Source organism: Thunnus thynnus, chromosome 6 (genome assembly GCF_963924715.1).
Source record: "Thunnus thynnus chromosome 6, fThuThy2.1, whole genome shotgun sequence".
Classification (NCBI taxonomy): Eukaryota; Metazoa; Chordata; class Actinopteri; order Scombriformes; family Scombridae; genus Thunnus; species Thunnus thynnus.
The window spans coordinates 12,117,153-12,134,950 of NC_089522.1; the positions used below are offsets into that span (position 1 = coordinate 12,117,153).

The following is a 17,798-nucleotide window of genomic DNA, read 5'->3' on the forward strand; positions in this document are numbered from 1 at the left end:
TCTATGCTTCAGTACGCCTTCATAGTATGTTTTAATACAAACTTTGAGTCAGTTTTATAAGAAATCTGCACAGTTCCTGAGCAGATGATTTATTCCTCCTTCTCTTTACATTTTTACTTACTGGAAATTAACTTTGTCCACTTGGAATCTTGTCTCGAAGATCCCTGAAGTCAGTACTCTGCACCGCAGCAAATCCTGGTGAAAATAAAAGAAATTGTAACAAAAAAGGTTGTTAAGATCATGAAGATATTCTATAGGATTTTAAATACTTTCAGCACTAAATCTGGAGCAAGTATAGCGTCCTGAACTTATTTTCTAGATCAGGGTGAAAAACTTGGAGGAACTGGGACATGGGATGTTTTTTATTTTAGGCCCACATGTCTGAGCTTCACAGCTTGGGTAAAAACGATCACTTTACGGTAGCAGAGATTCACCCACCTGATCTGTGGGAGTGTAGTCACTCTGCTTCACAATTTCAATCTTGTCTAGAAAGCTGAAGAGACAAAAGGTGAGAAGGGGTAATGTTAGTGGTGGAGAACAATGACAAAAAACTAAAACACGACTCTTTGATTTCTCTTCTCTTTAAGAACCTGTAACAACATTTTAAAAAAGCATCATGTGTGTTTAATAGAACGTTAAATAAAATGTTCCCTCATACAGCATTTAGAAACAGGAATGAAAACATTTTAACTTAGCCGAGACATATTATTTGAAAAGCTTTAACACAACATTTTGACAATGTGACTGAAACTCTCCACTGGACCAACATAAATCATATCGCCAAGTGTTTGACCTTCAAGGCATCAGTGGACGAGCCGTAGAGGAATAAACACACTTGGAAGTGATCAGCAACACAAAAAGCAGGAGACACACAGCATGAGAAGAATGGAAGATGTGTCCAAAATGCCAAAGTGGTAGAACTTTTATCAATAGCTAATAGATCATTTTATCAGTTAAGTAGTGCTCTTTCAGGTTCTGTTATGCACATGAAAAAAAACTGCTCTAATGCTGTAATTTATACTATAAACACTTTACATTATTTTATTATTAACACTTCATTAGTCCTGCAGTAATTAAACGGGAGGTGGGCCACGATTTAAAATCTCCTGACACACGTAGGAAAACATTTTCTGTGGGAAAAAACCTTCAAACTTTTTCTGAACTGCAGATGACTGATCAATATGACATGAAGCCAATGTAACAAACAAAATACTTACTCACACACTAGTTTCTTACTTCTGATTCACATTATCAAGTGAAATTATTTTAGTAGTGCTATTATTTCTTTTCTCTAAGGACCCCAGGAGGAGCAGCTGTCGTGCTGGTAACAGGGAACCCAAATAAATAAATAGACTTCATGGTGGTCGGCAGAAACAAAGTTTAAGAGGATTATCGACATAATTGAAACATTTAGGTGTTATTGTCTCATAAATGGTTATAATTCAGAGTGAAATTGACCCTTAAGTCATCACGCAAGACAAAACATTTAGCGACCCTTTGTTCAAACCCTGTAACAGATCAAATAAAACGTGTCTTTAAGTCCACAGAAAGTTTGGACTCTCAACATTAGATCTTTTCACCTTTTAATGTCTTTAAAACGTCACAGATTAAGTCAAAAATAATCCTGATGTGTGCAGTCTGCTGCCATCTCTTGATATAAATATATAATTTAGAAAATTCTTGGTATTGAAGTTTAAACAGTTTCAAAAAGTTTTCAGCCGTTTGGAGGCACAAACTTTCTGAAATGCTGGTTTGATTATTTACTCTCACGTTAGTTTGCATCATCTCTAAACACATAACAGGAAAAGAAGACGAGCGGTAAACTTCTCGTCTCACAACAACAAGTGTCTCTAATCTGTGTATTCCTGTGAATCAAAGAGAAACGGACGGAAACCGAGATGATAGAGAGAGAAAAGACAGATGGAGAGACTTGATGTGAGGACGACGTGCTGGAAGCAGAAACAGCAGAGAGATGAGAGTGAACCTGAGAGAGAGAGAAGAAACAGAAAGAGAGACAGAGAATGAAAGGTAGTGGCGTCTGTCTGACATTACAGAGCAGATTTCAAAAATAGCTCCCCAGCGCCCTGGCCTCCAGCACGGTTACCATGGAGACCCAACCACAGGCGCTATTAATAGTCTATCAGCTCCCAATCTAGTGCGGCTGGAGTAGCTCCAGAAAAAAAAAAAAAGAAAAGAGACAGACAGAGATGGAGAGAAGGAAGACAGAGGAGGAGGAGGAGGAGGAGGAGGAGGAGGAGAAGAAGAAGAGCAGGATGAGCTTGTGTTTTTGTTCTGGATGTGTGAGCAAGAAGAGGGAGGGAACAAAAAGACAGGACCGTACCATCTCAAACACCTGAGGGAGAAACACAAGGGGAGGGTAAAACTTTTAGAGGAGCAAATCGACTTCAAGTGTTAAATTAAACGCACATAATATTCACTAAGACTGACGTATTTAGTAAAAAACAGCTGAGGCTTCGGGCTCGTAGTCCAGAGCCGAGCAGCGAAGGTATCCTCCACAAACATCACCCCTCCTCCTCCTTTAAACATCCTCTGGTCTGAAGATGACTCAGCCTCGGCCATGTTTGCTCCCAAACACTGCAAACTGCTGCTGTTACATAAAAAAATATTTAACTACAATTTTCTCTCTTCAGTCTCTGTAACTGCTTTTGCTTTGGAGAAGATAACTGGACGTTGCAACAAACTGTCAGCTGATGAAAACTGGGCTACGTCGCATTTATTAAATCTATAAGAAAATACATGTTTATCATTTTGATATGACAATGAGAAGATGGTGTTTTGGTGATATAAAGTGTAAAAGACGCTGTGGGAAAAGGAGGCAGAGAGGATCACTGAGCAAAAGTCTAAAGGACAGGTGGTAGTTGTGGGTTTAGATAATGAGAGCGCAGCGACGTACTGTATCTGCAACTGTTTCTGACATCGTTTGTGGGTGAGATGTTGTACATGAACGTCAATGAAGAAACAGTTTAGTGGCTCTTTGCATATAAAAGTCAGCTGGAATCTACGAAACATCAATACTGATGCAAACACGTGTGTATGGCCTTCTGATTCAGAGTAAAATACTGGTGAGACGAGCAAAGACGACACTAATGTCGGAGCTTTCTATGCGTCTGTCAGTTTATACACTGAGTAGAAAACGTTATCACATCTCTGAAGTCAGTTACCTAACGGGCACAAAGTCTGACGCAGTATCCCACGGCTGCCACTAGATGTTACCGAAGAGCAAAATCTTAACTGTACATGAATTGTACACTATTATGAGCATTTTGTTGGTTACAGGACACATTACAGTACAGCTGTGTCGAGTTCACATCAGGCATGTTTGCAGTATTTCACTCAAACAGTAGAATGATTTGGTTACGTTGTTTAGACGAGAGAGAACAATGTGATAAAAACTAAAGAAACATCAAAATATGCTCGTCCTTTTCCCTCCTACAGTGTTCAATCCAAATCTCTTCCAAGAAATGACCTTAAAATATTACAGATGTTGACATGCGACAGCCGGACGCTTCTCATGAATGGAAAATCCTGCCTGTTTGTGCTTAATGACATGAAGTCCGTCACGTTTAGATGAAGTTACAGGGATCAGAATCAGGGATGACCCCCCTCCACATGAAAGCTACAACTGATGATTGTTTCAAATCATTTAAAAAATAGCTGCCATCAACAAATATATAAAAATAGTAAGCATAGTCTGTGTATGTTTGTCAATACTGCAACCTTTCACCCAGTCAGTATGAGTCCTGCTGTGGTGAAGTCTCCACACTGACCAGAGGGAGCTGCACTTCCTGGTATGAAGCTACTTTAAAAATCACAGAGCCACCATGATGTCCTGAGCCCATGTGACGCTGTTTGTCATGGTTCATTTGTAATCTGGCAGTGTGAACCAAAACAAACCAAATAAAAAATGCAACAAAGTACATTTTGCCACTATGGAGCAAGAAAAACTAACTGCAGGTGTAACCGAACGTTAAGTCACTGTTCTGTGAATGTTCAACATTAATAATAGTAAGAAGAAGAAACTTGATTTATAAACAGTTCTTCACATTAAAATATATAAAGGACAAAAAAAAAATAAAACCACATGATAAAGAAACGTTAAATTTTAAACTAAAAAAAACTGTACGGTCATAAAAACCACAACTTATTAGTTTAGATGAACATTAATATTTCTGAACTCATGAATAACACCAATTATTTAAATAGTTTAATAGTCTGTCTTACGAGCAGAGCTGCAACGATTAGTTGATTAATTGCCAACTATTAAATTAAATCGCCAACTATTTTGAGAATCAATTAATTGTTTAGAGTCCAAATTCTCTGATGACAGTTTTTAAAATGTGAATATTTTCTGGTTTCTGAATATCTTGCAGACGTCACATTGGGTTTTGGGAAACAGTGATCAACATTTTTCACTATTTTCTGACATTTTAAATAATGAAAATAACGGTTAGTTGCTTCGTACTTTAGGGAGGTATTTTCCATATTATAGACTTAGACATATTATAAACTCTTGTTACCAAAACTAATTCAATAGTTTTTGTGCCACCTGGTGAAAACTGTGATTCTGAGGCCTTTAATCTGCACCACGAGAAATACTGTTTACACTGAATTATCAGTTTATTAATATAGAGCTGAAATTATGATTATTTTATTAGATGACTGGTTGATGTTGTTTTTCAGATTGACATGCTGTTATGGTGGTTTGTTAAGTCTCTTAACCAGTAGGCTACTGGGACAACTGGAAGCCCTGGTCGGGTGATTTTGATAGAAAACACTCAGCAGCTATTTAATAATGGATTCATTGTGAGGCCTTTTCTTTGTCTTACGTGAAAGTTACCTGAATATAATTTGGATTTGGACAAAACAAGCTAACTGATGACATCATCGAGGCTTTAGCAAACCTTGATTTGCATAATTTGCATTTTTTTATCCCTTTTCTGACATTTTATAGACAAAATTATTTATTTATTGAGAAAAGAATTGCTGGATAAATAAAAAATGAAAATAATAATTAGCAGCAACTCTAAATCTAATATTACGCCACTACTATCAACATCAAAAACTACCAGAGTTGAAGATCAGAAACATCAAAACGTCAAGAGATTTTTTTGTAAGGCTGTTATATTGTATTTAATGGTACAGCAGGTGCGGCCATTTATTGGGTGCCACCCAATAAATGTCAGTGTAAAATTCACCATGAAGCTGGACTGGCAGGTGGTTACTTACTATTGTGCACAGTCGATTAGCTGGTACTCGTTGGATCTCTCGTAGCACGCTTTGACCCCCTCGTCCAGCCACAGTGTCTTCGCATGGTCGTAAAACTCCTGAGGAGGGACAGACAAATACATGAAATTAAAAAAAAAAAAAAAAACTGGATTGGGGAAAAAAAGATGAAGAGTGTCAGAAAAGTACACGCTTTGACGTTGCTGCTCAGTAGGATAACTGGGGAAATGTACGTGTTTGTGTATGTTTACCAAGCTGAAACCTGTTTAAAATGGGATTACAAAACACACGCTCAGTTTGACCTAACGGCAGTGGAAAAGTTCAGTTACACGAAGTATTTTTAGTACAGTAAAAATCAGCGACCTTTGCTTGATTAAATTGGGTCAACTAACAGTTGATCTGCTGAATCAAAGAAAGGAGACATTCTGTATTATTTACTGTGCATATTACACCTAGTATGACGGCTGTGACAGAAGACAGAAACTAGGACGGGGTTGTCTGTCGTCCATGGCGAGTGTGTGAGGGCAGCGGGCGCTTGGCGTTTCTGTTGACACCACATGCAGTGTACGTTGTGCCTGGGCGATGCCTGTGTACATGTCTGTAAAGGTAAATAGGGGCGGAGGGAGAGAGAGGCTCCTCACTGTACACAGGCACCATGGATGGATTAACCACTTCACTGACTGAACAACAGACGTCCTCTGGAGATTTCATTTAAAGGATGTTAGAAAGTAGCTGAAAACACACTAGTAACTTATAAAACTTATCATAACATCTCCCCTGAATACATAATGGCAATAAAGGACACAGTTATAACCCCAAACTATTCAATCTTTATATACGGTTTATATATAGATCATGTTTTGAAACTCATGTTCAGTCTACAGCCTTTCACAGGTGTGAGGAGGATTACAGGGCAACACATGGCCTGTGTATCCTTTGATAGTGGTGCCAATATGATACCTGAACCAAACACCTGTGAGCATTAGTCTTAACATGAGCAGCAGTGCAAGAACTTTGTCTTAACAAATACATGACAAAATAAGCAAAGATTTCTAATTCAGCTCAAGGAATATCTGATCAAAGAATAAGTAAATAACCTCCAATATTTGACAGTCTATAACACGTTTTCATTGGTTCCCAAAAGGTTTTGATGTTGATATCCAGGCAACAGTCATTTTTTGGGTCATATGTTTGGGGCATTTACTGTATAGAGGAGCCAGCTCAACAACTTCATAACTCCAAGTCAAAACACTTCCTTCACAGCAACGTGTCAACATGTCAAAAATACTACATGAACTATTTGTAATTGGCATAAAGCCTGGACGTCCTTCTGGACAGAGGACATGTCAGTTCACTCAAAAACTGGATTATTTGTCTTGCGAATATCACGTCCACAAAAATACACAACATGATTCCACACAGGATTAAAAATATCACTGAATGACGCCTATTACATTATTTGACCTTCTCTATCTGATCCAAACCTGTCCAGACATGGTTCAACTTGTGCTCAGGAGGTGTTCAATGTTCCCCATTAGAATGTCATCTATACAGTGCAGATGTTTGTCTTTCTCTAACTTTTTGGGGTTTTTTTTAAAAGTCTGATGTTGGGAAAAAACAGATATTGATTTAACATTTAAGTAATTTATCAAACAAAAATGCAAACCATTTTCCAGTTTCTCGAATATGAAGGTTTGCTTATCTTTGTTTCTTACGACTGTAAATCGACTGATTAATCGAACACGTGGACAATAAAGTTCCTAACTATTTGACATAATAAAAAGTTGCAGCATTAAATCCAGGTCCTACTTGTCAAAACTGGGGTTGACGTACCAGGTGTGTTGATGTGAAGGTGCAGATAGAAATGAGGAACAGACTAATGTGGGACTCAGCGGCGTGTTTTGTATGTATGGGGGCCGTTTAAGTGACTTAAAGGACCAGTGTGCAGGATTTAGTGGCATCTAGCGGTGAGGTTGCAGATTGCAACCAACCGAATACCCTTCAGCCTCCCCTTCCAAGCTTGTAGGAGAACCTACGATGGCCATGAAAGTCAAGAAACACACAAAAGTCCCTCTCTAGACCCAGTGTTTGGTTTGTCCGTTCAGGGCTACTGTAGAAACATGGCGGTGCAACATGGCGGCCTCCGTGGAAGAGGACCCGCTCCCTATGTAGACATAAAGGGCTCATTCTAAGGTGATGAAAACACAACGATTCTTATTTTCAGGTGATTATACACTAATTAAAACATACTTATGAATATTATTTTAAATTTCTCTCAAATCTGTTCTGCTGCCTCTAAATTCTACACACTGCACCTTTGACAGGAACTTTTTGGTTGCCGTGTCAATGAACTGTCTTAATGCAGGCCGAGCACAGGCTGCTTTCTAAATCAGAGCGGTAATACACAGACGCCTGTCTGTCTCACTCTTACAAAACACACACACACGCACGTGACGCACACACACACATTCTTTCAATTACATCGGTTTATAACGGAATAGATCAATTTGCTATGTGTAATCATATGTAGGAAGTTATCCACTGCTTAGTAAAGCATAAAAACAACCAGATAAATTAGCAATGTCACAGTCCTGACACACACCTCTCCCTTTACACACACACACACACACACACGACTGGCATCGCTGCTGTCTCTCTCTGTCAGGCAGATCCCGATGAAAGCAAGAATACACTTTCGCCATCCTGTTTTATAACTTGGAAACTATGCCGTGCTCGCCATAAACAAGTCAACCAACCAAACAAGAAAAGCCAACAGCAAGCGTAAACAAATAATTGCTTCCCAACAGCTCAGCATGAGTGGAATTCCTTGGACGGCAGGGTGACTTAGCGCTTAAAGAGAGCATCATCCCGTAGAGAAAAATCACAGATTTGATTCCCATAACAGCTGACGTGTCTTAATAAAGTGTCGCTGAGTGGTCGTCTGCTGTTTGCTGCTAACATAAATCACTCAGAATGAGAGTGTAAATAAATTAATTAATAAATCAATGTATCTGGTAAAGACGATCACTTGACTCAAACACACGTGTGCTGCTCTCTATCTTCTATTTTTCCTGACTTTGGAATAAAACGGGATCATTATCTTCCATAAGTAGCTTTTTATTCACATTTCTTAAAGGATTTTTCTTCCCAACCTGGTCATATTTTTTTCCGTATCATTTGTCATCATGTCTTACAAACTTCCAGTGTAACCCAGTTATCTAAAACACTTACTTGGAAGCGGGAATAACAGTCAGTATATCCAGAAGGTCAATTATTCACTGCACTGTAAAAATGTGTGCGTGTGACTCAGTACATTTGTTGTTGCCAAAGAGGAACGTAGCCAAAAATTTTTTAGATATCTTTACAGTATACAATTTGATTTGCCTTCATTTTCACTTTCAAATAGTTTAGTTGTTTAAAAGACCACATGCAAGTCTCTCCTGTATCTCTACAATTACACTGATGTAGAAAAAGTTATATCTATGAAAAGTTATAAAAAAAAAAAAATCTATAATCTTTCTCCCTTTTACCTCTTTTGTTAAGATGTTCTTGAGACGTACATTCAGTCTAAGATTCAGTTCTAATTTCAAGGGGATCACGAAAAAAACTTCACATCCTTCGAATTGCCACTGAACCTGGTAAATGTGTCTTTATTTGCGACGTTAGTGAGAGAAATCTTGTCATCTGCATCGTCCCTTACATGTAAAAAAAAAAAAAAAAAAAAAAATCCTTTCATCATGTAGCTCTCCATGACAGCAAACTCATCATGTGTTTACAAACAGAGCACTCTTTTATAAATCAGTCATGCGCTTTAAGAAAGAAAAAAATAAAAACCTCAGTCTTCCTTTCATGATGTAATGCTTCCTCAACCCTCCCTTTTCCCTTCTTGCTTCCTCCGTCTATTACAGCATCTCTTTCTGTCACATTATAGCCATTAAACTTTCAAACTGGGCGACCAGAAAATCCTGAATTCTAGCTAAACTTTCTGGAAGCTACAAGTGTGTTTTCGGCTAAGAAACGGAGGCAGCGGGGCTCGTCTTTGGCGAGGTTGATGTGTAGGTGCTAGTTTGGTCCTGCGGGACAGCTGACCCTGTTTACTGAAGGTCGTCATGACTGTATGGAAAGAAACAAGAGGCTCTTCAGCCGCCTAATGTCTCTACATAATCACCATCATACGTTAAACACAAGCTGTTGCGCTAATTAGGTTGTTGCACCAATTAATACATTCATTAGCAGGAAAGTCAGAAATACTCATCTTCCCATAACACACAGGCGCTATTAATATGAACCCTGTGCCTCGAAGCATTAAAGGACCATGTTAGTGTTTACCTTTCTGAACAGTATTTCTATCAAAACAATTAACATGAAAATCAATTCTATATCAGTGTGAACAATTATCATCGTGTAGTTTTCAAATGCATCCATAGTTTGAAATCTGATCATTTAAATTTAAAAAAACGTGATATTCTGTGTCATGGATGATCACCAAAACATTATTTCAAACATGTTTCAAGACTCCGAAGGTTGATTTTCATGCTTCACTCAAATAAACTGAAATTAAAGGTTGTCTGGAGTTTATTGAAAACATCCAAACATTAAAAGAGGGCATGTTTTTGAAAATAGTCAGCAGAGGGATACGATGTGTGATACCTGACTGGTATGGTGGTATGAAGACATATTTTTCCCTAATTAATGAAATCCAATGAGTACTTAAACATGTACACTATAAGGAGGACCTGTGGCGTTACTATAAAAGTTTTATGTTTTATAAATTGTTTAGACAGACAGAAAACATATTAAAAAGTACCATAAAGTACCAAAACAGCAGGACTTTAAACAAAATTAATTCCCAAATACTAGAAAATGAACTAGAGCTTCTATTTAATTCACTTAAAAGTGAATAAAGTCTGGCCCCACAGGTGGTTGTGGATAAACAGTGAGACTCTGAGGTTTGGTCTCTTGGCATGGACAATTAGTTAATGGGAATGTCCCACTGAGACACTAAACCCAACACAGACATTACCCATGAGGTCATTAGCAAAGCTCAGTGTTTGCTGCTCGTGTCAAGAGATTAACACCTGGGATTTTGGGACTATTATCTACTATCATTTACTGACAAACCTACCTGCACCTGTTGCAAATATATCGGCCACAGCTTTACACCAACAGCCAAACAGGGTAAACAACATGAGGTGATCAGAGAGGTTACTAAACCAATCCTAAATTTAATTTAGCTACAGTTACACTTTTTGGAGGTGAAGATAAAAAGAGCTGCACCTGAAATGTTCGTTAAAATTGTCCGATTCATTGCAAAACCACATGCACTAAAAGCTACAGCTGCAAAAAAAAAAAACGTTTCCTTTAAAACTGGTGTGAAGATAATCATATTTCTGTGTGTGTGTGTGTGTGTGTGTGTGTGTGTGTGTGTGTGTGTGTGTGTGTGTGTGTGGTGTCTACTTACAGATGGAAAGTCAAAGTCCTTCTGGCTGACGAGGTTGAGGACGTATTCGATCCGGTGCTGGTTCTCTGGACACGCCAACTGCACCGGCGGTGTCAGGGTGCTCATAGCTGTTACTATGGTCTGTCACACACACACAAACACCAAAGAAAACACATTTAAATATGGATGACGGACACACAGATGATCCGTCTCAACAGTTCAATTAATCAACGAATCAGAATCATTTAGAGCATTTTTAGTGTTTTTGTCTGCTGATGAGATGGACACAGTCACTCACCTCGATAGCTTCTTTAATATTATTCTTGATGTCGTGAATTTTCTGCTTCTTCTCTCTGAAACAGATACACAGGTTCAGTGAAATCATCATCATCATCAACATGAACTTTAAGGTAGGACAGGACACACAAATAGTACAATGAAATAAAACTGCATCCAGTCCGACAGTTACTGATAATTCAGGAGCCAAAATAGCAGTTTAATGCAGTAAAAAATTATTAATGAATGAATAATGTTGACAGAATGGTCAAACATGCAAAATTATAATCAATAAAGAACATGAAATTTGGTCACTTTCACTGTCATCGAGGCAGACTCACAGCTTACATTATCACTACAGCTCCACTGCTTTTCTTCTCTTAAACACAAGAGAGGACAACTGTTTATTTTGCAAATATTGTTATTGTGAAGTTAAAAGGAAAAAAGGTACCGGGAGGGAGTTCCATGTTACCATGACATGGTACACAACAGTGTGCTGCATCGAGTTTGTTTTTGATCTGGGAAGGGTAAACAGACCTTCATTGGCACGCGTGGTAGAGAAATTATGTCTGTCTGCTGTGAAGGATAGCTGTTCGTACAAGACATTTGGACTCTCTGTGACAGAAATGTTTCTAATAAAGGCAACCAGAGAGCCAGTTATCTGTCACCTTGAGCCTCCCAGGACCGCAGCGCATTGTGTGTACAATAGTTGTATGTCAGTGACAAAAGGGTGAGATGGGCCTCTTTGTTCTGTGCCATTTTTTTCTCTTTTTTTTTTACTTTTTCACAAGTGACACCGCAGCACTAAACCACATGCAATGCAAAGTTTCAGTGTCTTAACACCAGTGCAATTTGCACCTTGAAGGTCATCCATTTGGTTACTGAAAACTAAGGCTGCACAATTCTTCTATAACTTCACCTGACAGATAAAATCTATGAGATGTTTACTGCTCTTACTGTCCAGGTTTAAGCTGCATGATGCATTAAAGGTTTAGATGTAAAGAACTATAATAGAAGTATTTTCTAACTCACTTAAATTTAGCAGGCTGCAGATTGCCCACAAGGGGGAGGTGTTTCGACATGGTCGGACTAGTTTTACACACGCTAACCTGTGACACAGACAGACTCGGTCATTAATTGCAACAGCAGTTTACCACTGCAGATGCAGACGTGATTGTCAACACCTACTAGCCAATAAAGTAATAACTGCAGCATGTTAGACACTTTCTCGATAGCTCAGGCTTTACGTTACATTGATATGACAAAGAAGAATTTCTAACTTGTTGGCTAAAGTCTTGATCAGGACTGAACATGAACAGATTAATACTGAGAACGTCTTCTCTCACACACACGTTTCTACTCAAACACAAAATTCATACACGTATGCAGACGAACATTCACACTTGACCAAGCTGCCATGTTGCCGCAATGCTATTTATAAGCGTATTTTGGCTCAACATCAATATCGATCACAACATTTGCTCTGTTGTTGATGCAGCTAGGGCTGCGAAATTCATTGAAAAGTTACTGAAACTGACTCTCTAATCGACCTAATTTCAGTCATGTCGGTATGTTCAATAAATAAATTCTGTCATTGGCTGCTGCCTATCCCACTGAAGTACAAGAACAGAAGTACACAATCAGTCAGTGTTTGCTTTATGAGTTCATCATCAAGTCGGTATTGTTCAAATAGAGAGTTTTAAGCTACATGAATAACAACGCATGTCCAGTCAAACATACGACTCAAATGTTGGAGAAAAGCAGCTGGGTCTGGGTGGAAATGAGAAAGAAGATACTATGTCCATCGTGTGGGCACATTTGGCTTCAGTAAACATGATACAGCACAAAACAAAGTTAAATGTAAATAGTGTTAGAAAACAGCGGAGTAGCAGTCTCTTTGGTGGCGTCCATTCTCCGTGTGTCTGCGCTCATGACGGGCAGGTTGCTAGCTGTTGGCGCAGTCAGGTTGGCAGTAAGCCATGACTGCAACAGTTAATGTTTAGTATGAGCTAAAGTTTGTCAGAAAATTAATGTTACAGCTTCTAAAGCAGAGTTGCAAAGCAAAGTTTTGTTTACCAGCAGCCGAATAAGCGACGCTGTCAACGCTGACATTAGCTACATTGCTGTGAAACAGTAAAAGTGTCTCACCTGCAGCAATCTGTTAAGACAAACCTTTGCTAGAATAATGTCACATCATTCCCTAAAACTTCCAGCTGGATTGAGATAACAGAAGCCAGAAAAGTAAAATTCAAATCTATTCATCTATATGTTTATAATATTAAGCTATTTACATTAGTATAATATAGTATAAGCTATAGTTTTGTGAGATATGAAATACAGCTCATTTCTCTTAGATATTCCTGTTGCTGTATACCTGAAAATGCCTAAAAATGTTCTTAATTACTGAATATGTTAAATAATTATTCTCTTTATTAGTCAATGCAAAGATTTAATAAGAAGATCCACTGTGAGGACCAAAAATCTTGTGCACAGGTCTATCTAATAAGATATCATTTCATTAATTGTTACCGAAGTAAATGTGACAATCTAATCGTGGTATTGATTTCAGGTGGTATCACCCAGCCCTGGTTGATGCATCAATCACATGACCTTCAAAACAGGGACCGAAAAATACACACACACACACTTGAAAACCATTTGTGTAATACTCTTTGGCAAATGGTAACAGAGCCTGAGAAGCCTGTGAGGTCAGTGTGCTCTAAGAAACACAAGAGAAAGAGAGACAGCGAGAGAGAGAGAGAGAGAAAAGGGGAGTTAAGACTGAGTTTATTGGGTTAGGAGGCAGATTGAGAAGGCCTTTTTACATTTTCAACCTGATAGTCATTAAAAATCACATGGCCGTGTGTCTGCACTCTCCAGTCTTAAGAGTGCGACTGCATGCCTGTGTGTGGTTAGTGAGAGAGGGGAAGAAAAAAAGAAGACATGACACAACATACTTGTTACAGCGATGACGTCTAGTAATACGTTAAGATGAATATATGCAGAGAAAATGTAAAGCAGATGACAGGAACTCATAATATATACTCATAATTCAGGATGTGAAGATATATATTTCTTCTGCAAAACCTTAAGGTGAATAATCAAATATATGTGTATTGTGCAAACCGTCAGTACAGTTGCTTAAAAAACACAAACAGCTGGAATTAATTCCAAGTTATTCACAATTAATGGCACTTCAGGCATTGCTGGTTAATTCTTGATTGAGGACTAGCGATTCATCTACAGATTATTTTTCAATTAACTTATTAATAACACAACTAAATTTCCGACAGCTGAGTTGCATTGTGGGTAATGTAGGCGCCAGGTTTTGACAGTGAGGAAGAATGCATGGAATATAAAAAGACGAGAAGTACTTTTCTTTTTTAGTCTGGAAAATGTATAAAAGCAAATATTAAAATTTACTTTATGCATGAAGTGTATATTAATCAATATTTTTACATTAATAATGGATCACATGATTACTTGTATGTGAAAGTGGTCACTCGTAGAGACTCGTAGAGAATTATCATCCGACACTGCAGCTCCTCTCAGCTCTACGGAGCATTTTAGCATCTTTCGACTCTGCAATCTTTACTGTTTTGACTCAGTCTCATCGCTCTCATTAGCATCAAGAGCTTCTAGATCAGAGGTTTAGGGTAGGGCAGCTCAGTCATAGTTTTTCAAAGAATAGAGAGCGCTGAGTCAGTCATTCATTGCTTTTCCCAAATCAGGCCAGCAAATGGAACCAGCAGTCTTCCGGTCACAAGCCAATTACTCTGACCTTTAGGTTACCACAACACTCAATCCATTCACCCAAAATCTTTCATCACAGGCGTTACTGAACCCTTTCAGTCCCAAATCAGTAAATTTATGTCCTGCCTCGGGATCCGAGCTTATTAAAACATATTACTATGCTTGTCATGTGGAGACCCACAAGCAACAGGCCTGCAAGACTGTTGTTTTGGTTTGAACAGATCTTCAAAAACAAACAAAAAAAAAAACAACAAAGGTAATTCATTGTTACCATCTTAAAAGATGACATCTGACCGCACGCTAAGAGTCAAACACATATGGAGCCACATATATATGAGTACTCCAGTTTACTACACATAAAGGAGACAAAAGGGTCTTACACAGCTTAGTAAAAAAAAAAAAAAATCAACCAGATAATCCAAAAACAATGTCACAGATCTGACTGGAAGTTGTGAGGCTGTATGTGTTTGTGTGTCTTGTTAATGAAGACACCGATCCACTCGCACACGCATACAGACATACAGCATATCCACACACACACACTGCTCAGTGTTGTGGAGTCACGCGCTGGGTCATACGCTCTTGTCTGCCTTAGGTGCTGATTTTCTAGTCTAACCTTGCAAAGATGCTTCCATCCTCATTACAACCACCAGACCAAAGCAAGTCGCTGACACACAGATGAAACTTTCCATTTTGCTTATTGAAACGAGCACAAGTCAAGGATGTGATCCACCAACGAAAAAGCAAAAAACATAAAGAGCAAGAGTTGTAATCTTCCACAGAAAACAGTTCAGAGTTACGTCTCCAGAGAATAAATTAAAGAATTCAAAATTAAGAATGCTAAAAAACAGACAAATCAATTAAATTTACATCCACAGAAGCAGAGGAATGTCTACTTCAGATTATAAGAGGCAGAAGCTGAGTTCCTGCTAATGACGGGGTAAAATAGTATCTGGAAATAATTCCTGATGCTTGTTTTACTGTGTTTGGGTCACCAGATTGGTGTTGGAACAATAAGGTCCAGAAAGAAGCATTAAAGAAAGCAACCGCACTTCCAGGCTGGACTCTGCGACACAGGCGGCTTCTTTCACTGATCTCTCTGAAACACACAGACGTGATATTCTTCTCTATTCTAAGCATAATGAGCATCTACTCCTATACTTGCTAATAACACCTTGTTATTTTAAGAAAGATATAACAACAATCATCATTAGCTTTCAACAACTACAGTTCCCATAAGGCTTTGCATGCCCACAGTGAAGGTTATTGGGAGATGTAGTTCCTGTAGTTCCAAGGAGCCAAGCTAAGTCACACCACTTAATTAGCATTCAATATTCTCCAACATTGAGTAAGTTAGCAAACTGGTATTTCCATTCACTTTACATGACGCTAGTCAGCTAACAGCAGAGGGATTACCTCACTTGTCACTTTCAGCCAAAACAATCAAATGTCCATCAACTCTACCGTGTTAAATAGATAACTTCAATAGTCCAGGCTTGACTTTGCCTCTTTTGCAGAGGGTCAAACATTACCTACGAAGTCCACATGTCACAGACATCATTATGGATCGACAGGGTTGTCTAACTTTAAAGGCTTTTCCAAAAGAAGCCTCCTTTTACTGGAAGACACAACTGGTGTATCATCTGTGGCCATCAGTATCCCACAGCCCTCTACATACTGGCCAATTGTTTAATACAGCATGAAGCCAATACTCGTCTACTCATAAGGTCGGAAATAACACATGACCACAACCTGTTAACCACGTATTTGTGTTCAGGTGGTCATCAGTCACTAGTGAATACATGTCACAAACACCACAACAGGGTGTGAATAATAGAAGCCAGACATAAATCTCACTGTTTATTCTTGTTTGCGGCTTTAATATGTTGTTAATCACAAAGGTCTTACAGCTAAAAAGAGGTTATATTGTACAATTAACCTACTGCACTATTTTAAAGTGTCTTATCAAATGATAAAATGAAATGTCACAGCTTTTACTGTGAGCACAGGTATTATGGAACTTGCCCCAGTTTACCACTTGTATTATCCATTTGTCAGACTTTTGGGGGCAGCTTCATTGAGGTAAAACTTTGCCACTGATGTCAAACACACTATTGGTCCTCTGTGAGGTCAGAAGAAGTACAGATTCAACCTCTTCCATGGACACGTCATCGCGTACCACGTTCTTGAAAGGATGCAGCCCCAGAATCGGGACGCAGCTATCGTCTGGTGCACTGTGCAGATACTACCTAAACCGACTTTGGATATATGGCCATGTTCAGCTACTACTTACTCTGCATTGAAGCCGTTGACATGTAGGATCCTCATCTGTTTCACTATGGTGCTCTTTCCTGACTCGCCAGCTCCTGAGAGAGAAAGAGAGAGAGAGAGAGAGACGAGGAAATATTAGTGATCTGTTTACATGTGAAACAAGATCACACACACAGTGTTGGGACATAGACCGTACACATTTGTCTGAAATGCCACTGTGCAGTGTCCCTTATTTGAATTGAACTGAAAAGGTTTTCAATTTGGATATTCATAAGCTGTTTTGGCTGTGACTTTCTATGTTCAACGGAAACTTTCAATGAACAAACTGAAAATTTCATACACGACTGACTTTTTTTTTATTTGGGAAAACTGGGAGTAGAGGCAAGGACAGTGCTGCACGGTCATGGCTGAAATAATAAACTGGATTATTCCACTAGATACCGTGATCACAATCGCAAGATTACATTTTGAGATGTGACAATGACTGCGTTTAGACTTAAACCTTTTCCGTAAAAACATGGTTTCATTTCCCTTTAAAAGTAGAAACTATAGTGTTAAACACTAAAAGGTTTGGCAGGCAGTATGCTAAAAACGGAGTCTGAATTTGGCATGTGGGACAGTCCAGAGGAAGAAATGTTGGATTTACCACCAAGGTGCCTCATATGTGGCGTTGATTGTTACAGCAGGTTATTCAAACCTCATTAACCACCACCGATATACGGCTGCCTGCAACTGACCACCAGTGTGATTGATTGTGAGATGTGTATTTTTGCTTTACTGTACTTCCACAGAGTTATACTGGTTTGAGCTTAAG

General features: G+C 38.7%; 1 protein-coding gene across 1 annotated transcript in view; it reads right to left on the reverse strand.

Annotated features, from left to right (window-relative positions):
* gnas (GNAS complex locus) overlaps positions 1-17,798 on the reverse strand; it is a 28,297-nt gene that overhangs the window by 4,127 nt on the left and 6,372 nt on the right. Inside the window, exons 2-7 of the mRNA XM_067591724.1 lie at positions 17,007-17,079; positions 10,983-11,037; positions 10,706-10,825; positions 5,248-5,345; positions 439-493; positions 122-195 (exon numbers count right to left, since the gene is read on the reverse strand). Coding sequence (XP_067447825.1) covers positions 122-195; positions 439-493; positions 5,248-5,345; positions 10,706-10,825; positions 10,983-11,037; positions 17,007-17,079 — 475 coding nt within the window. The remainder of the gene's footprint in view (positions 1-121; positions 196-438; positions 494-5,247; positions 5,346-10,705; positions 10,826-10,982; positions 11,038-17,006; positions 17,080-17,798) is intronic.